General features: G+C 43.7%; 1 protein-coding gene across 1 annotated transcript in view; it reads right to left on the bottom strand.

Annotated features, from left to right (window-relative positions):
• The window catches only part of klf7b (Kruppel-like factor 7b), a 33,616-nt gene extending 9,505 nt beyond the window's left edge, over window positions 1-24,111 (bottom strand). The window contains exon 1 of the mRNA XM_049017695.1: window positions 23,607-24,111. Within this exon, the coding sequence (XP_048873652.1) occupies window positions 23,607-23,708 (102 nt within the window). The 5' untranslated portion in view covers window positions 23,709-24,111. The remainder of the gene's footprint in view (window positions 1-23,606) is intronic.
• Window positions 24,112-25,332: the final 1,221 nt, after the last annotated feature.

Here is a 25,332-nt window from a genome sequence, read left to right as displayed (position 1 = left end):
AAACTCTATTAAAGTGTAGAGAACAACCACATTGTCTTGCCTTTGTATTGATAGCATTATCCTCGAGTATAAAGAATGCCTTGGCACACAGAAAACACTGCTGCCTAAATGTCTATTTAGCAGCCCCTTTGAAGAAGGTCTGATAATATTGTTTCTTTGTTACAGTTGGTAATTTTGTTATTAGCACATTCTCTCTGGCATTTTTCTACTAAACCACTTTGGCAGATGGAGCAGAATGGAACCAAACCTTCTGGCTCTTTCATCCATTTCATCAATATAAATTATAGCTCCTATAGTTCCATTAGTAGAACTTAAAACATGACAGAATGCATCATAGGTATTTACCAAACTCTTATTATCCAGAAAATAAGTAACAAAATTAAGCTCAGCATCTGTTGCTTGACGATAAGCTTTGCCTTTTTTTTTTTAAAGAATGTTTGCTTTTTTTTCAACAGAGAAACACATTTGCATATGAACATCAATCAAAGGATTTCAGGGCAATGGTTTCTAATAAACTTTGCCAATAAGAGTTTTTTACATATGGTGCAAAACACAAAAAGGTGTCCCTTACAGCTCTCATTTTCTTTTGCAGAAGCAATCCCCAAGCTTTCCTTTTTGACTGATTGATACACAGCTATAAACCGTAAATTCACATTTCTTCACAAATCTACAACCAGCCCAGTGTTTTCTGTATAGTATTCAATAAATGGCCTCTTTTCACTCTGTGGGCAAAGGGGAACTTAGCTCAAACAAGAACAAAGCACTTTGCAGTGCCTCTTTTTCCAACCATCCCTTAACAGGCAGCACAGCTTCTGACGTGGGCCTGACGGAAAGTCGAAAAAGGAAGATGTGAAATGAGCATGCACACATACTGACGTAGGAATGCTCGACTGCCTCGCTGCGGAGCGGATTGCGGTAGAAAGTTCTGACATCTTCTCCTATTACTGCTCTCCGCTCCCAGACAGCCAGTGGTCCTTTTGTGATACCGTTCAGTTTCATTTAAAATACAAATGTGTCAAATAACTGTCACCTGGACTGGCTAATCGCAAGATGGGTTGACGTTTAAAACACCACATGATAACATGAAATAGCAGGAAGCCTTCATTGTTATATGGTTCTTTGCAAGCCAGCACTCAGTAGTGTCCAAGGTAAAAAAAGGCATATATAAGGTTTGGACTGGCCCTTTAGTGAGCTGGAAAAAATGCTGTTGAAATAATAGTCTGAATACTCCTTGTTCAGCTCACTAGTGCCATAAACACAAATCCCAGTTGCTATTCTTTACAATTTAAATCACTTGTCATCTATGACACATGAATGAACACTGCAAAGCTTCAGGTTCATTCCAAGACTTTAAAGGTCACCAGACAAGGGAAAGGTGGAGGTGCGATTCACAAATTGTTGTTAATGCATATGGCTGGAGCTGAACTAGACACAAAGGGGAAATGATCATTGATATCCGATTCAGTTACTCTCCCAGTCTTGACTCTCTTGGTAAAATAATGAAGTCAGCACATTATCTAAACTAATGGGTTTAAATCTCCGCCCCATTGCTGGAATTGTGTATTTTTCCCCTTCTCAGAGTTCAGATTAATTTTTTTATACAAATAGGTTTTAATTAAAGTGCTTTGGCTTTCATCAGATGCTGTTTGAAGCTGTACCTCTTGATGCAAAACCGATCTCTCCCCTCCCCACACAGCGTGCGCTGATGAGTAATTAGCCACTCAAACGAACCAGTGAAGAGACGCTCTTTATTCAGTTAATTTGCTGATGGGGAAGCCACTGTGTGTGTGTGTGTGTGTGTGTGTGTGTGTGGTTGCACAAAAGGCTGTTCTGAGTAGTATCCACAAAAAAACAGTGGAGGTAAACCTTTTATTTAAATTTCTACAAATGGAAGGTTTGTGTATGTGTGTGTGAGTGGTAGACAATAGATAGAAAAGACATTCAGACATTCAGGCAGAATGTAATACAACTGCTGATATTATGTTCAGAAACCTTTAGAGTTGTCTCTGAAAATGGGTTGTTACGTTGAAGAGGTGAAAACACCATTCTCCTATGCAATGACCTTGCCCTTGTCCCCTGTCTGGCTCTACTTAGCAGATCCATACACCCAGCTGATGAGCATGAGCCATAGTAACTTACAACCCCCTTCCCCCTCGACCAGCGTATGTAACCATCAACCTGAGAGCTATAACTCTGCAGCATCTATTATTGCCCACACATTCCCAACATCAGAACCATTCCCCGGCGAAATTAGGATGCTGCCCGTAATTTATATTCTCGCCGATTTCGGCTGCTTGCTCAGCCCTGCAGATGAGGAGCTGCGTGATATGCATGGCAGTGAGAGGCAGCGACTGCCGGCGCCTGCTGCACCATTAGCTCTGTAACGACACAACAATTACTGGAGCCATGAAAGAGCCATTGTGAGAAGTGACAGTCGCTTGCGATCAGCAGCAGGGGCACGTTTGGGATGCTGACTCCCTCCCCACGCCGGTCCGTCTCCGCGGCTGACGGCGAGTCTGCAGGCGGGGCGGGGGGATGGTCAGCTTCCCCGTCACACTCGGGGGTAGATCGTATCTGGCCAGATGACATTCAAACCATCATCGCAGCAGGCTGTGCATCAGAGTCAGCTGGGGCCTGGGATATGCACACCGACACAAACAGGATTTCATAGATTTTCCCCCCTTTCTCCATATCGGGTCCATCTCAGCTGTACGAGGGAATGATGTCAGGTTGCCCTGAGTGACTGACAGCAGGGAAGCACAGACTTTGAAGGCACAACATCCCCGGATTCTCATCTGCTCAGGACGCTGTCCCATTTGCCCCACCTCCCCAGCCTTGTCCAGCCCCTGTGATTCTGACATTTAGTGGATACGGTTACAGGGAATGGCCATAAATACAGTACGCTCGTGGGTGTGTGCGTGTGTGTGGTTCTAATTGAAAAAAGGCCGTAAAACCAGCCGACTGAATCCTCTTCATGGCTGACTTTAAACAACATGTACAACAAAAGGGGATTAAAAAGTGGCTTGATGCAAGGTCAGTGGCGAAGGGAAAGACTTTGATCTAAAAAGTCAACACAGGTCAGTTCCATATAATGTCAGGAACCAAGTAACGCTCCCTGAAACTAAACATTTTCTGGAGCGCTATGGTAACTGATTGACTTGTCCCACTGGAACCCAAAAGACTATTCCTCAAATGCCCACCCCAGCTGAAACTGCACACACTCACCCTGCTGACTTCATACTGCTTTAAGCTTTAAAGTTTTGTCAACAAATGAAGCGGCACATGACATTTGCTCAGCATGGCTATAGTAATGTTTTATAGCTGCTGGGCAGACCTGAGCACCACACATAACTCAGATCTTCCCTTTAATCCATGTTACACAAAGATCTGGGTTGAGCGTTCTCAAAGAATACAGGACTTTCAACTACCTCCCAGGACTTCAGACAGACACACATGCGTACACCTAAACACGTGCTCGCGTTTTCATCTCAAAGTAATACCCTCATCCCTTGAGTCTAAAAATATAGTTTTCAGAGCCCCACTAGTCTCAGCCTGCTTCGATGAAATTTTAATAAATGGTTTGTGATGGAGCAGCTCCACTCACAGACTCCTGCTGTGTAATTACCCCTCTGTTCTCCACATCTCTGCACCTGTGACCCCTGCTCCACCTCCCCCCTCCCGTTTGCTTGTGAACTGGCCAGCCTCCCTCCTAAAATGGCCCACACAACGTCCCCTTTGCCTCCATGTGCCCTAAACACACACACACACACACACACACACACACACACACACACACACACACACACACACACACACACAGGCATACACACATGCACACACTGCCTCTCACAAAAACCAGTAGAACAACCGACACCCAAGCAGCACACAGGCAGCTTATGGGTATAATGAAATACTGCACAGCTATAGCCAAGGAGAAATACCAACAGCTGAGGATAAAGGCAGGGAGGATATGCCCATTTAATTTTGGAATAATTCAATCCGGCTTCTCTTGGCCACTTGCCACCAGTGCCCAGTGGCACTGACTCAGAGAAAAAAATGGCACAGTGGGGTTATTTATCAAATCAAGCACTTGTCCTCAAACATGCCTCATTTGTTGATGGTAAAAAATAACACACTCATTGTCCACAGACCGGTTCAGCAATGCCAAGGAGCTGAATACAGCAATATTCTTTTACGGGAGATAGCAAAATATCATGAGAGAGTGCGTTACGTTGCCGTTTATTAATGTATCTGTATTTTCACTCTAGACACGCCTTTAGTGAGTACACTTCATCAGCGGTCATTGATTACGCCTTCGACAAATATGGAGGCATTGGGTAAAAAAGCAATTCAACACAAGCAGACATATGTATATTATTTGTTTCACAATACACTGCCCATGTTCCCTGGAATGACTACTTGCCACAGTTAAATAGCCTGCAGTGATATTCTGTGTAGCGGTCAGTGATGTAAATAAACAGCCCATGACAGAAAAAGGAGGGGTAGTACCTGGTCACGAACTGGACAACACTTATGACTGCAGAGGGGTAAATTTACAGCCTTGCTGGGCAACACCTAGGAATATGTCATCGCTACCTGCACCGATTGCCTTCTGGGAGGGAAGAAGATTGGTGTGCAGTGTAAGTAAAGACATAAAAATGGAAGCTGAGAAACACAAGGACACCGGCACTATTATAAAGACCAATTGCACACAAAGGACACGGCGCCAATAGCTAACAGCTCGACTGCTTGATGAATGATGGGAAAGGCGATAGCGAACCTTCAGTGCCCACCGGGCAGCAGACATTAAAACATTCGGGAGGCTTGGATCAATACCAGGGGAGAGGCCAGAAACAAAAGGTAGGCCCATTTTCACTGCTAACCGCTCCAACGGTAAAGCAAACATTCAAGGCTAGCTGTCTTGGGACTGCCTGGCACCTCAGCCTGACTAATGGAGCATGATGACTGTGTAACATCACTTAAATGCAGTAGCCTGATTTTACCACTGACAATGACTGAGAGTCCTTTATAACAGCTGCATTTCATTGTCTGTTTAATAATAGTTTTAGTCATTATATCACAAAATGTATGCAAATGAGAGAAATGTGTATGCCTTGGAAATGTATAGTTTTATTACCGTATAAGACTGGCCATGTCAAAAGGCTATATTTCAAACTCTAGGATACCACAGCAATACCCTAAATGAGATTTTTATATGAACCCAGCAGGAATTATCAGTTCTTCAAACACAATAATAGCAATGATATTTCCTGTGCCTGAATAGCGGTTTTGAACAGGTTCGTTCCGCTTTACCACACGATCTGAGAGCTCATTGAGGCATGTATGTGAGAATTAAAATTTCCATTTTGTCAGTTCTGCCACAAAATTAGCACACTCAAAATAACTCCTGTGATTCCCGTGACTTACATTTTCAAACAACAGAAAGCACAGATACACGTGAAAAGGTAAGAAGTATCCTGCTCTCGAAAGAGGAATGATTCAGCGGCTGTGAGAAGCCTCCTCACGCCAGGCTACATCCGTCCTCGGCACCGTAAGCAGACCCTTGCACAGTCAGGCGATGCTGCGCGTACTCAGGCCCGCCCCTCAGCTTCCTCAGCTTGACCACTGAGACGTGCCGAATCACGCCAGCAGAAACCGAGGCTCATATGAGAAACACAGAAGTCCGGAAGCTTCTCCACTCCTTCCATATTGTCACGGTACAAATATGAGAGGGGGGAAGAAACATGCCACTGTGGGGGATGGGTATGAGCTCCTGCTTCCATTATCAAGCCCAGTTCCCGAGAGCCTTGGTATCTAATATGTGTAGGACAGAGACTTTTGTAATAATGGTTAAAAGACAATAAAACAGAGACCAAAGGACAAACCGGGTAACATTAAAGGACAGGTTTGTTAAGGGAATAGACCTCTTATACTACAATCAGTTTCTAATTAAGTTATGAAAATGCCGTTTAGCCTTGGTGAATTGGACCTGAATTTAGAACTACTACTAATAACAATATATATTTGATATGGAACAAAATAAAGCTAATAAATCCTTAGATTAAAACAGAAACGGAGATTCTAACAATATACAATTGTGCTTATACACCTACCCAGCCGTAACCATAACCATAAGTAACCAAACCAAATACAAGAGTTCTTGCATTTTTAGTTTTTTAAATTGCAGACACAGATTTATATAAAATAGAGATCTCCCAAATGGGGACCAGGAAATTGGGTATTCATCACATTGTGGGGACAAGGTAAGGTATACCTGGACCACACACTCACACAAACATACAGACGTTTCTCACTTAACCAGCTCTCCGACCTGCACACCTACAGTATGTAATGCATTTCAGAGCAGTACATTACTATATAAACATTATAAACATACTAAATGGTGCAAAGGTGACATCAAAATATCTAAAGACTACCAGTACAGTATCCCTGAAATATTGGTAAGGGGCAGCTCTTCGCTTAGCGACCTGGTCACAGGAGCGGAACTTGGTTGGTAGGTGAGGAGCGTCTCTACTATATTAATACAGTTTTCTTAGATATATATGTCCTCACCAATGGTATATGGAATAGCAGTAGTTGGAGCCACAGTTCAGGATAGGAGCTACTCTGAAGGAAGTATAGTCAGCACAGAGGGGCCCAATATACAGGCAGAGTTTCACAGAAGCATTTAAAAAGCTACATGCAAACTCAAGCTGAAAATGCTACTATGAAAGCAGAATAGAAGCATCTACTAGTTGATAAATGGAATTTTCCTGTCCTGGAGGTATCCAAATGATATAATAGGTCCAAATGGTTAAGAATCCCTTCAGAGATTTTCACTATTAAGCTCCAGGCCCCCCTATGACCCTGATCTAGATAATGGGATAGAACAAGAATTGATGGATATTCACCATTGCTGATAAATGAGTGTAAAGGAAATGACTGGTTAAAAAGGAGTCTATACTGAGTCTTGATCTGCAAACATTAAGCACTATATGCTCATATTCCAGTCTCTCTAGCTACTGTGGGAATTCAGCTCCATTATTCTTGCATCCAGCCACAGGCGAAAGCCGAGGCGGTGTTCAGCGAGCTGTGCAGCGTGATAAGCAAACAGGAGAGCCTGAATCCCCAGCTTTCCTTCACTATTAAAGAGAACTTTAACCACCATAACCTGAGGAAAGTTCTGCCAAAGTTTCATCAGCACATCATGACCCACAAGCAGAGGCACTAAAAGCCCAGACCATTGTTGCACCGCAAACAAATGGGTGTGCCATGCCGTACTGCACTCAGACTTTGGCATGTCCGACCACACTTCCATCCTTCTGTGCTCCGGATACAAACAACAGCTGAAAGACTCGCCCTCTGTGAAGAGGTCCACTCAGAGCTGGTCTTGCAAGGTAGAGCAATGACTTGCTGACTACTTCAAATGCACAGACTGGAATGCATTCAAAGACCCAGCCAGACACTAACGGATATGCAGAGGTGCAATGTTTTCATATTTGTATTTCAATAAAAATAAGACCTTTTCCAAATCAAAATCCCTGGCTGAATAATAACATTAAAAATTAAAGGAATGGTTTGATGCTTTGGAAACCCAGGGTGGCTCAGAGAGCTGGAATGACAATGTGGGGTGCCAACACAAAGCAACGCCAACTACAAAAAAAAAACGTGTCAGATTACAGAATCTGATGTCATACTACCCGATGAGCTGAGTAACTTTTATGGAATTCATGGTCTGAGGCTCCAAACATGGACCAGACACGCAAAGCTCCCAGTGGACCAGGAGGAATCTGTGCTGCAGCTGTCTGAACAGTACATGGAGAGGACGTTTTAATGGTCCAAGCCTGCAGGGCTGCTGGCCATGATGGCGTCCCTTCCGATGTCTTAAAGACAAGCAGAAAGCAACATCTCCAACATCTCTTTGTCCCTGTCCAGTGTCCCACTGTGCATTAATACTTCCTGAAGTACTAGTGGACTTGTAGACCTCCTACAGAATAGCTCAACGGATGACACTTTCTCTCTGGTCCTTCACACCACCCTTAAACACCTGCACAACAGCTATGCCAGGCTGTCGTTCATCAACCGTAGCTTAGCCTTTAACAGCTTCATCCTAGACAAGCTGGTGGGTAAACTCTGGGAACTGGAACACAGAAACTTCATCTGCAACTGGGTGTAGGACTTCCTGACAGGCAGACCCCTGGTGGAGAAGATCAGGAATATAACCTCATCCACCCTGTCTCTCAACATGGGGACTCCTTGGGGTTCCTGCATGACCCTAAGGCTGTACTCCATCATAACCAATAACTTTGTAGGCAAATTTGGAAACAATTGGATCATCAAGTTTTCTATTGATACTACAGTATGTGGACTCATTACCATAATGATAAATTTGCATGTAGATGTGAGGTGAAGGAACTAGTGGAGTAGTGCCACAACAAAACCTCACCCTGAACATCAATGAAACAGAGATCGTTGTGGACTTCAGGAGGCACAGCAAGAACTACACACCAGTCACTACTGATGGCTCTCCAGTGGAAACCATCAGCAGCTTCAGGTCCCTTAGCCTCCTGATTTCAGGGTAAGATAGAGAACACTAGATCAATCCTCATAAAATCTTGGCAGCATCTTCACTTCCTGAGACAGTCACACTTACCGACTTATTTGCTAATACCATTGAAAGTGTCCTCAGAGGAGGTAGAGCAGTATACTATGGTGGAGCTTGCAATGCCATTCATTAACTGACTATACATTGACTGCCGGCACACTAATGCTGAGAGTATACCACAGGACCCAGCCTGCAGTTCCCACCCCTGGAGGCTAATGGGAGGTTTTCTAACATCAGAATGCTGACCACCATACTCAAGAACACCTACTACCAAGAAAACTTCTACCACCAACCCATTCATGTCACCAATAGTAGCATGTGCACCTGCATTTTATGCGACTTGTAATGTCTAAATATGACTTGTTTTCAACATATTTTTAGCACATCTACAGTCTATTGTCTATTTATTACTTATTATTTGTATATTTTTCATGGGTCTTTGTACTGGGTTGAGCCAAACAAGTAAGCATTCCAAGCCAATAAACATCACGACTCCTGAATCTTGAAACAGCTGTAGTGCCTCTGACGTACCACAAGTTATAAACCTCATCTTACTTGCTTCACGCAATTCATGTGGTAATATCTTTCTCTGTCCTGTGAAAGACCATTGCTTGTTCAAAATCTTGTACGAGTCTTATCAGGGCTACACACATGAAGCCAATCCATTAGCATCCAGCAAGCAGTGTGCTGAGCTGCGTGTTGGATTGTTTTCACACATGTGAATGGTTGTCCCCCGACTTAGCTATGCATGTTGTTACAGGAGGGAAGTTTTACACAGCTGCAGCTGCTGTTAAACAAAGAAACTGGACAGACCAGAAGTCTGCTACTAACATTCACCATAGGGGTAGCAGTCAGCTCTCAGTTAACAGTGGAGGTTTACAATGTTTGCTACGCTCACGGTTTGATGTACTAGGAAATAATGGGGCAGCAAAAGAGAACCCCTCCTTCCCTAATGCACTCAGCATGGCAGGGGATTCCAGTTTGCTAAGTGAGGCATTGCACTAAGAATGCTCTAAAACTACAGTGCTTTCCAGTATACAACACCTTAAAACACCAAAAGTACAAGCCTTCAAACAGTGTACATTGCTAGCAGTCCAGGATTGTAGGTGGCACATTTTCTCTCCATATCGCAGAAAGCGGGTGTATTAGTGAAGTAATTAAGGTTGAGTATGTTTGAGGCACTTGAACCTATAAGCTTTTGAGACTTCTGGACTTTTGCTGTCGTGCATCAAAAGCGGGAAACGATACTGGGAGCTGCTAAAATTACCCTTGCGTGACGGGTAGCCGGGGCGAAAAGGCCGGTGTTATCTGGGACTGTTATGTCATCAGGATTTCGGTTACCAAGCCTGTAAGATAATACTGCACTGAGGGGCCCCGTGCTGCCTAAGTCCTGGCAGCACAATGAAGGAGAGGTCCTGCCAGGATGCTACAGCATTCTGGACTGTGAACTTATGGCAACACCGTGTAGCTGGTCAATGGCCCTCTCACACTTCCTCTTCCAACAACTGACCCTCAAGAGACCTACAGGACATCCGCTGTTATACAGAACTGTAACTAACACAACCAATAAATAACTAGTATGCTTAATGTAATTAAATGCATACATTTTTAGTCCACAGGCTTTGGCAGAAAAATGTTAAACAAATGGAAGAATGCCAAATTTCTAGCAGGATTCTTTTGATAGTAAGACCTGCAGAGTTGTATCCAGTATCCAAAGTCACATATGATTGCGGCCAGATTTGGGGACAGCCAAAGGCCTCACACGCTGTGTCTGCCACAGCCAGTTCACCCTAGCAGCAGTGTGGAGTGTGGAGTTCATCGCCCAGACGGGTCCAAAAGACCTGCTTTTTCTGAACCTCAGTCTTAACTCTATGCACCGCCAATAGCACCTCCATAGTCACCTTCAGTAAGTAAAGTATTTCTTTCTGGGGGATTATAAGGACAGGCTATAATCCTGTCATCTGAACTCAGCCACTCTGCAAGCTCACTCAGCAAGGTCGTATGTGAAACTGCCTTTTAGGTTTCAGGGATGGTTATTTGTTATTTTTTTAGCCCAATTATTTCTCCTTGGCTTGCAAATTGACACAGGTCACACGTCACTTTGTAGACAAACAGTAGGAGAAAAGCTAACATTTACCCCACTTAGCTGCTTCATCAGTAAACAAATGTGAGGCACACAATATGCCCTTCATCCTGACTTTGAACCCCCCTCTCCTCATCCTTTCACACATGCCTCCCACACTTAAATTCAGAGAGCACTACATATGTACTTACATTTGCACTGTAGAGATGGGGCTGTAAATACTTTATTGACTCTGTGCCTGCAGTGGACTGAGTCGAGTGAGTGCAGTGCTCGGGGGCTGATTAACAGCCATTACTTCATTTATCATGATGATTTAGTCATTTTTATGTAAATGCACATTTCTCACAATACATTTGCTTATTTATGGAATAAAAAGATAATACAAAAAGAAATACCTATTGATGATAGTGTTTTCTTAAAAAGAAAATGAACAGCTTTCCGCCATTCAATATTGAGTATAGCCTTTGTGATGAGTGGCTAAGCTGGACAAACTAAACCCAAAGAGTCAAGGAAGTGACATGAGAGGTGTGAGCGTGTGAAAGTGACATGGAGCGACGAGAGGGAACACGCCAGTGCTGGGATAATCCCACGGGCAGCCGCTGGCTTCAAGCTGCATCCCCATCTTCCGCTAACTGGATTTGGGAGAGCCGTGGTTTATCTGTATATGGGTCGGCTAATAACAGTCTGCTGGCGACACAGGCTAATCTAATCGGGACATGGCGACTTTCATTAAATCGCCCAGTCAGGATTACTGCCCAGCACAAGCCCATTTAAAGGGGACATTTTTAAACAGGGTTAACAGCTTTTTATAAGATTGGGACGTCTGTGCGAGGGATATTGTGGCCCCTTGTGCCACGTGGCAAGCTAATCTTTATTACTTAACATGATGAAAAGGCAGTAGAATGGGACTGGGCCAACAGGCTACACGGCGAGACAGAAGGATTCCATTGGTGGAGGGTGCAGGTATGAAAACAACAACAGATATGCTAGTAGTGGGGGTGGGGGGAGGGGGGTAAAGGAGAAAAAAGGGAGTGAGACAAAGAGATTGAAGGGCATCTCTTTTTGATCAAATACATGGTTCCCTAAGTGTTCTTGCAAGAGCTCTGGTTTCATGTATCTAAGGCAAGGCAATGAGTTTGGCACGTCTAGAGTGAGTTGTGTTGGAGATTCCCCATCTTTCCCAGGGCTAAAAATGCACTCAGATCCCAAGAGGAAGGGGGAAATACTCAGTACCAGTGAACGACATTTGTGGGAGCGGCCGTTAAGGACGCATCCACTGGCCAGCGTCATGAGGATAACCTTGTTGTTTTATTCTAATTCTATTCACTTTTCTGAATTAAATTATCGTTTTGGAAGCCTCCAAGCAGAAGATTGGAGAGAGAATAAGAGAATTATCTTTTCAAATGACAGAACAGGATAACCAATATTTGTATTGGTTAAGAGTTTTCCAAATCATTGTGTAGTATTGGTGCACAAGTATATGATTATATGAATATCCACCACACTGGCCAGCAGATAGCAGAGGGGCATATGGATGGATTTCTATTATTTATTAGCAGAATGTAAAGAGAGGAGTATATTCTGGATGGACCTACAGGGGTTGCTGAGGCTAGCCACCTAGGACCTTTTACCACATCGGGATCCAGTGACTGAACTGTCTCCTTTGTGAGCATCACTCTGGATGGTTTTTGATATAGAAGTGGGCAGCAGGTCTCCAGTATCTTCCAGGCGCTCTCCAGGCTCTGGGCTGACAGCCAGCAAATACTTCCGCACTTTTGCCCCCTTACATCAAATGCAGGAAGCGACATGAGGAGCTGCTAAAATTACCCCGCCGTGAATGTGGCCAGGGGAACAGGCCAGTGTTTTCCTCTGTGGTTATGTCATTGTTATCTAGAAACCCACTGGATTTCAATTACTAAGGGTATTAGTTAGTACTGCACTGGGAAGCCTCATGAGTATCAGCAGCACCTTGGATGAGAAAACGTATCAAAGTGCTGCAGGTTTCTGGACAAGAGGCTCGTGCCATTGGCCTGTCAGTGGTGACAATAGCCCCCCTCAGTCCAGCTTCCACTTCCTCTCTCAACAAGCTACCCTCAAGAGGCCCACAGGATATCCGCTGTTTTACAGTGTTGAGCGAATTCCAGAACGCACGCCTCCTGCAGCACCATCACTGTTGTACGTGCATCACCCATCGTAATGCACTGGATAAAACAATGGAACCCCGAGTGAAGTTTCTGCAGAACTGAAATGTTCAGGAGAAAATAGCAGCCTCTTGCCCATCATGTGCTTCCTCTCAGTTTTGTCTGGGAAACTCTCTTTCACTGCAGTCAACGAAGCCTGTGATTCCTGGGAGAGGCCGTTTTCTCCAGATCTTACTTGGAAAAACATTTGTGTCCAATTATTCATTTCTCAACAAATGGGAAAATCCAGACGAACAACATCTTGCAGGTCTCACGGCTTAACACATAGTGAGGTAGGGGGCAATGGTATAATGGGACAATACAGCCCCCCCTAGATAGACAGACAGACAGAGACAGATAGATAGATAGATAGATAGATAGATAGATAGATAGATAGATGAATAAATGAGTGAGTGAATGAATGAATGAATGAATGAATGAATAATGGGCTTTTTTTCCCCTGTTAAGGAACTGCACCATGGAAAAGCGTCAGAAAGAAAAGCCATGACCTGGACTGAACACACAGGAAGCACCTCATCTCTTATCTTAGTCTCTTTCCTCTCCCCACTTTCTTAACTGCAATTTCAACAGACTGAAACTGTTTGCCTCATAAGGGGGAAATGGGACAGGAAATTGCACAGGTAGGACAGAGCAGAACATGTGAATCCCTGCCTGCAGACATGGTGCCCTATGTTCTGACTCACCAGTGCTGACAGAACAACGCTTGGCTGCCAGGATCTGGCTGCCTGTGCTTTGATAATATCTGAATTCCAGACAAGTGGGTCAGGACGGGCAAGTGTGGGGGTGGCCAAAGGCAGCCCTCTCTGCAGATCCGCATATCATATGTCCTGCGCTGGCTGCTAACATAGATAGGGTAGGAAACAGCAGCAGCCCCGTTTTGATTATTCATGCAGAAAAGCTCTCTAAGCAAATTGAAGAACGCCGATTGGCTACGGCACTCCACAGAAGACACACTGCGTGAGCTCACCTCTAAGAGATAACAAACACACTGTATCTCTGTTCTGAGCAAACGATGTCTGGCCGAATTCTGCACCAGCTCAAATAGTTCATTCATTTACTAGTAGAAAAGCATCAAAGATGCCTTTTTATCCACACGTTGTCTTCTTAATTTGTTTGCCTCAATCTTAGTTATGAGGACAGAGTACACAGTGCTTTCAAATAGGCATACTCATTCATCCCTTCCTCCATTAACAACGCTTTACCATTGAAGGTAGTAGAAACTGCCTGACCATACTATTACGCCCAGGGGTGTTTCAAGATCTTTTGTTGAAGATGGTTCACATTTTTCTCTCACATGGCACTCCTGAGATTTGGCTGCCTAGAGACAAACTATACTGGCAGAAACAATGGGGAACATGAATCAGATACTGGAATTCTGTCACCAGAGCTTTGTTCTTGGCTGGAATGGTGGCTTGACTTTGGCGTTCAAAACAGAACGGTGGACAAAAGGAAAGTGAATGCAAAAGCAAAGTGAAACCACTTTCAGAATTTAACCTTTCATAAATACCGCATAGATGAAGTCACTCCAGTTATTCAACCAACATGGAGTCATGACAGACTAACACCAAGCAAATATATACAAAGCATGATGAAAAATATTACTGAATATTTTTGGGCACGTTTGTCGTTTCTAAAAATCGAGTTACTGGAGGAAGAAGAATAATGACCATGCTGCCCTTGTGTCGCTGCCTCACTTTTCACACAAAAAATACAACAATTTGGAGAGACTCGCTGTACGTTTTTTCCCAACAAACAACACAAAGAAGCTATGACTGACTATTCAGCCGTACACAAACATGTAAGCCATTGTGAGAGCCATATCAGAGCCACTTGGTATCTGCAAACTCAAGCCTTCGTGAAACGCTAGATGCCTTGGCTGTGTTGACGGTATACGTTTGGTACAATGCTATTTAACTGCAAGCAACGAACAGCACTTTTGACCCAATTATCCCAGCTGGACAAGATGTAGCAGAAAGGGAGACTAACAAAGAGCTGATTAACACTTTTGTGGCCCATTATTTTCAGAATGGGTCGGCCAAGGAAGCTAGAAGGCATCTTTTTGGATGGTGACCTGCTGCCTGAGGCCACATGACAAACCTGAGATCATCTCCCTGATGATCCACTGTACAAAGTTGCCAGACTTGCTAAGTTTATAAATAACACTTGGCCTGTAAGGGGACTGCTTTTGAAGCCACTTCCCCACTGTCATGGTGGTTTTCTGTGGCCAGACCCCTGCTGCCACCACACCTGTCAACAGTCACAATTCCAGTCATCCATCACTTTTCTGTGCCAGAAAACTCCTTATTCCCATTAACTGTTGTCTTTCAGATGAAGTGACAGAAAACAATGGAGTCTATATTCAGAAAAGCCAGAAAGCCATCCTATATCTATACTGGTACTCACAACCTCACCTGCAATGTCAAGACAGTATTCAGAATCCCTTCCCCCACAGCTCCCCAGCCCCATCCCATTACCAGAATGTAGGCCAGGCACTTACAGCCACAGTTTAGAGTAAGGAAAGCTCATGCATGAGAGTCCCATCATCTCTCATCAGTGAAGTAGAGCTGAAGCTGCTGACAATGTATTTTCTCATTACCCGACGATACGACGGGTGCTGCTAAGCTTTCAGAAACTCAGCTGGGACACAAAGACCTACCCATCATTCCAGTTTCCCGTCTTTAGGTGGGACGGGTGCTGATCGCCTTCACATAGTGTCTTCACCACTGACTGAGTGAAAGAGGGCGGGGGCTCATTTCCATGGAATGCAGCAACACGCACAAAGAAGCTCACGTACGCATACGCACTCGCACGTGTACACAGACATGCCAACAGCCCACATTCCAGCAGTGTGGGGACACTCCCTCAGGTATTCTCAGCCATATCTATGATTAAAATAGCTCTCGACCCATATAGCTCCAGCATGGTTCCGTTGCTCCTGCGAAACGCTCTGACTCCCTACTTGTCATCAGTGTCCAGCATTGCTGCATTGACTACAGTGTGGGCCTAAATTCAGGTTCCTGACACCATCATGCTTGCCTTTCATTCTTGTAGAGCCAGTCAGTTAAAGAACACAGTTGTGCGCCAAGAAATGAGTTTGCAAACTGGAATGTTATATCAATGCAACTCAATACATCAAAGACATGTAATGAGCAAAATGTCCTCACTGCTATGGAAATGTAAAATATGTAAATACCCCAATAAGCAAGATGACTCTCAGTGTCACTTAACTTTCTTAAGACAAACGAAAATCATTTTACACATTCTAGAGTGGGACTGCAGGGAGCAGGAGTATTAGAATAAACCCAGAACTAAGCAGAGTATATTTGCAGAAAGAGTTCTACTTGGGTGTACAGATTGCCACCTGGTGAGATGCAAAATGTGTGAAGGCAGGAAGGACCTAAAATAAAACACAAAAATAAGAACAACACAATGCTCTGCCAGGCACATGACAGTTTCTGGGGCTGGAACAACAACCGGAAGCAAGGCAGGAACCAGGTGATGAATGATGAGGAAACTGGTGCAATCCCAGCTGTCATGGTGCTAGTGGGGAGTGGGGGCTGGGATGGGATGTTGTAGCATTGAGGAAAGACACACACACATGCACACAGATACACACATGCACACCCACTCATACACTGGAAATAAGGCCCAGGTTTCCTGAACTACAGGAAGTGGAGGGGGCGGGACCTTTGATTGGAGTCATGGGAAACATTGTGCTCACAATGTCCTGCATGTCAACCACAACTTCTGGCTTCCTTTTGTGTTTCTATAGCTGCTTTCTGGCCACGGATTGCACTTAGGGCCATAGTGCAGCCCTAAAAGACCCCTGGTCCATTGCCAATACTTCCAGAACAGTAAATCAGTGGAAAGAGTCAAAGGACTTCTCCCAAGCATGCTACTAATTCGAATGAATTCTAAGTCAGTCCAGGCACCTGTCCTGATTTTTTCCTCCTACATCTCATTACTCAGCAGAGTCAATTAGGTTAGAGGACTATGCAAGAATGCAGCACAGCAAGAAGACCATGACTGCAAACTAGACTAAGCTGCACACATACCTGAGTCAATGCAAAGGTGGAACACAGCCAGGTCACATGGACCCCTGAGAGTTTACAATGACGATATGTAAACACTCCTAAATCTGCATGCAAGCTACTACTAGAAGCCAACACCAATATCTAGGAGGACAGTTGGTTTTGCGTGGTTTATAAAGTACTGAATTAAGGTTTCTGCAAAAAGGCAACATTGCATCAAGTGCTTTACACCACAATTAACAAGAAAGTTAATATTGTTGTATGTTGTTGTATGTGGCTCCCTAAATGTAAACACCTGCTCTGCAAGAATTTTCAGCAAAGTGAAGACATCCTCAAGCCAATATGCATGGTCACCACCTGTGCACCACACAACATGGTCCACCTTTTGCTACAAAGCTTTGTGATGCTACAAAAAGGAATTGATGATTTATAATTCTGGTGTTTATTCAGAGCAGACTGCCCTCCATATCTTTTCCTGAGGACACCCCCGCACTGAGTGGTTTCTCTGGAAAAACATCCATATGCATAAAAATCTTGCATGCCTGCTTTAATTGTGCATCCGCAGAACTAGAATCATCCATCTTTACTAATAGCAAAACAAATAATAGAGCATAGCCTACGATTATTCATAGTTGCTTAGCAACAGGTGTTTTTGGAAATCTGGGTTAATCAAATTTTGCTCTATCAAAGTTATCCTCCGGCATGTGCTGTACCCCACTGGCAAACATATAGAATAAAACAGCTATTGTCTTAATCTACACCTCATATAATTTCAAAGTGTAAGACAAAAAGAAAACTAAGAAAAGAAATGAAAAAAGTCATTTTTTGACCTTCCATTCAAATAATGTTATCAGCGATAAGTCTTTGGAATCTAAGCAATTTGAATACAATATTAAAGAGGCCAGAAACTGCTAATCTGTTCAAATATTATACATATTTTCATGGCTCTCAAGGGAACATTCTGAAGCTACTTTTCAGTTGGGAATTAAGACAAGGTTAATGCAGCCCTGCACCAATATTCAGTGTTGAAGTTTGATCATCTTATTAGACTATTAATCAAACATAAATTTTACATGAAAATGTGATATGCCCATTAATTTAAAAAACAGCAGGCAATGAGCATCTTTAAATGTGATCCTTGGGATATTTATGCAATAATAATAATACAGTTATTACGAATGCCTATCCTATATTAAAAACTGAATCTGAAGGGGTAAAGAAATAAAAGTGAGATGAGATGGTGATATATAATTGATCCATATCCTACTGCTGTGATCTGTTGTAAAGGTTTTTTATTTTCACTCAAGTGATGCTAAAGTCATTGCTAAGCCATGTGTGCTTATGTGAGAGAAATGGGTACCTCCACTTTCCCTGTTAATCAAAGTGTGGAGTGGAGGCGACAGGCCTCATACATAAAGATAGGTCAGTGATGCTCATCTTGTTCTTGCCTCCCTTTCGGTGCTCTGTCCATGGGCTGGGTGTTGACAGCCATTCGAAGAACCGCAAGACAAATGAATGCCATGCCTGGTGCCCTCATCACTGCTGTCGCGAACCTCTCCATCTCCCAACGGCGCGCCAACGACAATGACGGTGCTGATTCGCAATCATCTCCCGAGCCGCGCAAATAATCACTCCACTCGCTGGGACTTGTCACGTCTCATGAGCGGGGCAGTGGAATTGCGATCGAATCGCTCCGGTTCGAGATTGGTATGAGTGGGAGGGTGTCCCTGTTGTCCTTGCTCGGCCCTGGAGCTCGAGGCTCGGGCAGGCTGACGTTTACCCTGTAAATACACTGCCTTGCTGGCATGTCACTCATGTCGAGCCTCTTGTTGGCTATCTAATGTGTTCCACCCGCGCTACTCCGATTGACACCTGGCTGGTACACAAAGCAGCAGCATGTGAAGACCGCAACCACTTTGCAGACTGCTGCCCATAATGGTAGCAAAATCACTACATGGCAAAAAAAATAAATAAATAAATAAAAGCTTTTCACTATTTTTTCATTTTCCTGTAGATTGCTGGGATTGTAAATTGCTCATATTATAGTATGCATCTGATTCAGTTCTGGTGGTTTAATGAGACACTCAAAAAACTACCACCTTATACATGCAGGATTCAGCACACTCTCTTGGAAAGACTGTAAGAGCTGTCAATAGGTTGGCGACAACTGATTCATAGCATTCTTTGCTTTTCCCATATTGTCTTAAATGAGAATAATTACATTTTTTTTAAAAAAAAACAGACTCTTCAGCCATAGACACATCAGTGTTGTACCACTCAACTTAAGGAGTTTAACATATAAAAAATGTGTTTTAAGCTATCTTTCAGGCACTGATAAGGCATAGAGGTTACAGATTTTTCAAATGCTTAAGGAATACAGGGTTGGCAGGTCTTTTTGTTCAGCTAAAGTAAAAACATACACATTTATTTGAATTCCTTCATTTCTCCCACAAAATTTTCCATTTGAATTCCTTTTAAAAATTCAACAAACCATGGAAAATGTTAGTATCATGTGATACAAATTCACATTAAGTGTTGCCTTCCCCTCTTTTATACATATGTTGAATTACAGTGTGTCCTGGTTGTGACAAGATATTTATACGTTTCCAAAAGGAATTTGTTTTTTAAGAAAAAAAAAATCCCAGAATCATCTTTTTAGATGTTTTAGTGCTGTGAAAGACTTTGGGGACAGTGCTGAATATATTAGATACCCCTAAGAAACAGGTCACCTGCAGCTCATTGAGAAATTAAACTGGAGAATGAACAGGTTACATACTGAACACTCCGGGTTTCAACATACTCCCCGGATGTGTCTCTTCCAATCCGGGAAATCCTACCATCAGGTTTTCATCGCCGAACCTCCTTTTCACCAGGGTTTTGTCATGCCATGTGATTTTAATCCAAAATACTGTCCAGGAGTGAGCCAACGAGACTCAGCTCCAGTCCACAGCTCCTCTCTGAGCAACCAGCTGTGCTCCACGGAGGATTACATAACACACATTTCAGCAGTTATCGCCTAAAGTAATGGGAGCGTATTCAGCTGGATGGTTCTCCACACGTGGGAGGCGAGATGGGTGTTTATGTCTGAGATTCAAAGCAAGCTGCCTCGTATCTCATGCCTCGCAGGACACAGTACCGTTCTGGGGCAAGGATTTAACAGGGTCCAGCCCTTTTGCAACAGTGTTGTCTTCAGCAGCTCCCTCATCACGGACTCTTAAGGCCTTTCAGGGCATGCAAGCAGTGAAGCCGATCATCCTGTCAGGATTCAGCCCCATGGTGGGAGAGAGGTCCTGCCTGAAGGCCACATCCACTATCCTCTGGACTGTAACCTACAGCCTTTAGCTGCATCAGCTTGGTTCTTTGGATCCTTTGTCTGATAAGGGTAAAGTCCAGCATTACGAGTACAGCAACAGCAATCCTATATTCCCCAAGGGATTAACACCAACTGTGTGGTGCACTGCACGATCTCTCAAGCATGAAAAATATTTGTAAAAGATCACATCCATGCAGCCAAAAACTTCATGTTAATTAGTGGTAATACCCAGTGATGCCTCCCTCACTTTATAAGGTTCACCCTATAAGTCAAAACAAACCGCGCTCACAGCCCCTCCTAAGAAAGCCCTGCCTGACCCTCTCGGCCATTCTTGGCTACAGTTCGGTTCAACCCAATATTATTTGAGAGCCAAAAATATGTGGCACTGAAAATAAACCAATCAGAAAGGATGCTTTACAATGCTCCAGGATTCAAATATAGACTTACCGAAAAAAGTTAAATGAGGGGGAAAAAAAAACGAAGGAATGCAAAAGAATAACATTTTTGCGTGCAATAGCTGAGACAAAGAGGTATGAGATGACCCATTTTCACATAGCCCATTATAGCGGGGCGAGCCAGGCAGCGGAGCCCCAGGAGTGCGGGGCTCGCTCCGTGGGGACGGAGCCACAGACAGACAGCCGGCCTCCCCCCGAGCAGCCTCGTAGGGAGTGGCTTCGTTGACACTCCGTTTCCCAGGTGATGTGGATCCCCTGCTAATTGGCCCAGCTGACTCTTCATATAATAATCATGTTGTTTTCTGTGCTGGTCTCGGTCGGCCAGCCTTTCCACCTGCTCTTCCCTGCCACAGGGTTCCCACATGCGCCAGCCAGAGGCCAGGGGAACAGGGGCTTTCTTGTTGAGCAAACAGCCGCTCTTTGAATTAACCTCCTTGCGGGTCACTTAAATAATCCCCCCTGTGCGAGCGAGTGAGCGGGTGGGCGGCCAGGCCAGCGGGGAATGATTACTGTGCCGTCTCTCTGGTGCCCCCTCTCCTCCCCATCACTGGTGACAGTGAGGGATGGTGTCTTTGTTCATGCAAAGACAGCCATGGCTGTGAGAGAGAGCAGAACAAGGGAGACTGAAGCACTACACATCAGTCCGAAAGACTTTATCACAGGGCAATGCAGTTTAGTGTTCAATCATACACCCCAAGCCCCTACACCAACTCATGACCTCACCAAACCCAAGCTTATCCTCCTGAACGCTGGTCACAGCAGGTGCCCTACGATTCAATTCATACTGCTAAAGCTCTAAAATTCAGTCCATGCTGCCTCCATTAGCTTCTGATTCATGGTCCATGAGTTGAAGACCAAACACAACAATCCATCTTCTTGTAAGTACGAAGGGTCTTGTTTACCTCCTCTGCAAGAAATAAGGCCACCATAAAACCACCAGGTCCAGTAAAACCATCTCACTTTAACGGCCTGCCACCAAATAAACGCCTCTTTTCACCTGTCCTGTGAACCTGGCCCTTTAATTCCGCTCCCCTTTAAATGGCTCTTTTTATGGTTTACCCTTCTGAGCAATATTTTATCCGGGGCCAGCAATGTATGTCTCCATTTTCCTGGCCTGCTGTGAGTGAACACATGTCATTCCTGAGCATTGTGCAATTTTACGGTCATTCACAATCAGGCCAACCACCCCCCCCCCCACCCCCCCAACCATAAAAACAGTTCTTTCACCCCTCCACTTATGCATACAGACTACCCAAAATTCTGTATTTCAGCACCGGTGCAGTCCACGAAACCTCAGAAAGGTAATACCACACAGGTAGCAGCCAAAATGTATTTAAAAACAAAAGGATTCAGTGTGTGGCTCAGCTTATACTTTCCAAAAATGTAAACAAGTAAATTAAACAACAAAAAGAGAATGACCAAAAAACTGAAAAGGTGATTGATGGACCTGCCAATTTGACAGGGGGCAACCAATCACGCAGTAAAGTGTCTTGATACTACCGAAGTCCACCTTAATATTGGAGAGCATGGAGGGAATAGACCATCAACTACACGAATACAGAACCTGTAAATAACCACCCAGAGCACATCCTCATAGCTGGAGCACATGGACTGGCAATGCGCTAAGGACAGCAAGCTGGTACATGCGCACATCGGAGTGCGGCGGGGGCAAAAAAATCTGGGGCCGCCTTCTTTTCACCTCTCCCAGTGTACCGAAACCCCAAAATGTCCCTAACACCACCAGCCCTCACAGGGACGTGGAGCAGAAGCAACAATGTCGACTAATCACACCCAAAAAGCTTAACAGTATCGTCACTAACAAAATGCAAAACTTCTGATATTAGACCTTCTGTTAAGCATTTATTTCCAAAAAAGTCTTGCAGAAGATTAAGGCTATCTATAGAATGAGCCTGACCATGTGCATTGCCAAGAGCTTTGTCTGCCAGCGCTGCAGATGACTTAATTCTAACGAGTGAGTGCGTGGCCAACACGATGTCACCATGTGTCACGCCGCGTATGGAATGACTTTCATAGATTTCATAGATTTTCGTAGATAGATATAGGTAGATAGATATATTTCATTGACTTTCGTGGTTAATTCACGCAAACTGCAAAAGGAGCCCAGTTTCATTGCGAAAGCATCCTTTCTGAGCACTTCCTTCAGCTCCGCTTATCTTGAACGCACACATCCTCTCAGCTGCGCTAATATATTATGCATTAGAATTGGGAGATGTTGGCCGTACCGAGAGGCAGAAAACTCTAAGTAATCTGACAGATGCGGATGCATTATTTAAGAATAAGTGTGTTTGCTATTAGTCAAGTCTTCATCTTCTCTGTCTGAATTACTCTCGCCTTCGAAAATTGGCATCTAAAGAATCACAATTAGACTATCCGCTCGGATTACTGTTCCTTAGAAATCCACGAAACATAACGACTGACAGACGGGCGTATCGATCTGCTCTAAGCATTTAGAAATCGATACAAATCCTCCGAGCATCTTCCAGCATTTTGCCTCACGAAGAACATAAAGATGTTACTTTAAAGAAAATATACGCCAAGATGTTGCATCAAATAAACAAACAAATTAGATGATGCTATTCAGTACATTGTTTTTGCTGGGTTTCATACTGTCTGTTAACTAATCACAGAATAATTATCGCCCGATAAAGTGTTAATACAGGAACACTAATACACACTAATAAAATATATGTGCATATAACCTTTTTTCCAAAGCCAAAAGCTTGCTTAAAGGGAGAAACTTAAGTAAAATCCATGGCTCAGGGCGGCAGGTGAAAAGGAGTTGAGACTGTTTCCATCCGAACGCACGTCAGTAAATCAGAGCAACAAAGTTGCGTAGCAATTGACAGCATTTACTATAGTAACAGATTTAGCTTTCTAGAGTAACTTAAATCGGTCACCTGCTGCCAGTTCTCTTCCAGGGATGGCATCGCCGAGAAGTAGCCTGTGTCGTGCACGAGTTGGAGTTCCTGAAAAATACTGTAATTTGCCAACACATCCATGGTGATGCTCGGTGTAAAACAAATTAATTCACTCCAGCAAACTGCAGCCCACTTTTGTTCTAATGAGCGCAAAAAGCTTTTCGAATCCGTGTTCCTTGAGATCCAGGATAGCTGAATGCATATGTACCAACAGATAACGTACTTAAAAGCATAAAGACAAGGAAAACATTAAAAAAAAAGCTCGTGCCACTAAAATGCAATCCCTTCTCTAGTGTTAACGGTTAAGTAGTCAGTCCAGAAGTGGGAAACAAGCTCAGCGACATGAAACGTCCATCTATTTCCGCATTGCCAAATTGCAATCTTTGCGCTTTAAATTCCAGGTTGCTCTTTTCTTTTTTTGGCTGCTTGGTATCAGCAGGTAAGTAGCCGGGCTAGCTCTCTACTGAGCGGAGCAAGCCAAGAAGCGGGGGTGGGGGGGGGGCGAGTGGACGGGGAGCTCGCTGTCTGTCAAATCCGTGCGTGACCATATAAGGTATAGAGGGTTGACGATCTCACATGCGACCAATTAAGGCGGCGCTAGTAAAGGTTTTGGGCGGAGTTATGGGCCATATAATATTGCTATTTGCTACTGCTGGATGTCAGTCAAGCCATAAATGGCAGAGAAAGGTGAGCTATTTTTAGAGGGCTATATAAATGTAGTAGCTTGGCTTCTGTACACTCCAAGAAAGAGAGTTGGTGAGAAAACAGAAACCTGTGCTTGCAGTGTACAGGGAAATGTTGAAAATTATTATTATTTTTTTTAACCCAAATTGCTGCTGTTATCGCGGTGGGTTATCATTGCGATGCACATGTGTAGGTAGCAGGAAAAGTTCCTATAACAAGAAAAAAACATTGACGGCATGGTCGTTGTGTAACGTTTATTACGCACAACATACACGTCTGCTTAGGAGAGAATAACTTGAAGGATGCCAATTCAAGACGGGAACTCGCTCTTACTGAGCCTGTTCGATGTAACTTAATGTCGGCGAAGAAGTGAAACTAAGAAAATAACACTCGTTTAACACGTGCTATTAATTGCGTCATCTTTGTCAGTATGTGCCAAATAAGTGGTTTGAGAAATAAGTGGTGTTAGCGTCTCCCATAGGAAAGGGAAGTGATCCTTATTCTGTTTACCTAGGGTAAGCACAACATCGTCATGATGAAGTTTTTAAAACAAGGGCAAGTCCAACACATTCATTGCGTTTAAAATATGCTATTGTTTGCTAATATATTGTAAAATAAATGAGAATGTGATAGACTACCATGAACGTATATTTGTGTATTAATGTATATGTGTATATGGAGACGGTATTCATATACTCTGAAATAAAACAACAGCTGTATGTGTAGAATCAGCATTCAGTCTTTAGATGTAATACACGCACATTGAAAATAAGGATCTACATTATGTTATCACTGCAAACATGTTCTGTCAGCAATTTAGTAAATAAAGAGGAAAATAGAAACAATTACATCAACCCAGGACTGGAATATAATGAGAATATATTTGTAGTAGATTTAGTTACAGGATGATTTTGTGTGGGTATGCATTTAACAGTGACAGTGCCCTTTATTTCCTGATGTGGCTCAAATTCAGTTTGCACCTGCATCATTTCATTCCTTGCTCCTGCATGCTGCATGTACT

The sequence above is a fragment of the Brienomyrus brachyistius genome, chromosome 1 (genome assembly GCF_023856365.1).
Source record: "Brienomyrus brachyistius isolate T26 chromosome 1, BBRACH_0.4, whole genome shotgun sequence".
In the NCBI taxonomy this organism is placed as follows: Eukaryota; Metazoa; Chordata; class Actinopteri; order Osteoglossiformes; family Mormyridae; genus Brienomyrus; species Brienomyrus brachyistius.
Note: the sequence above shows the minus strand (reverse complement) of the source record. Positions and strands in the feature narration are given on the sequence as shown.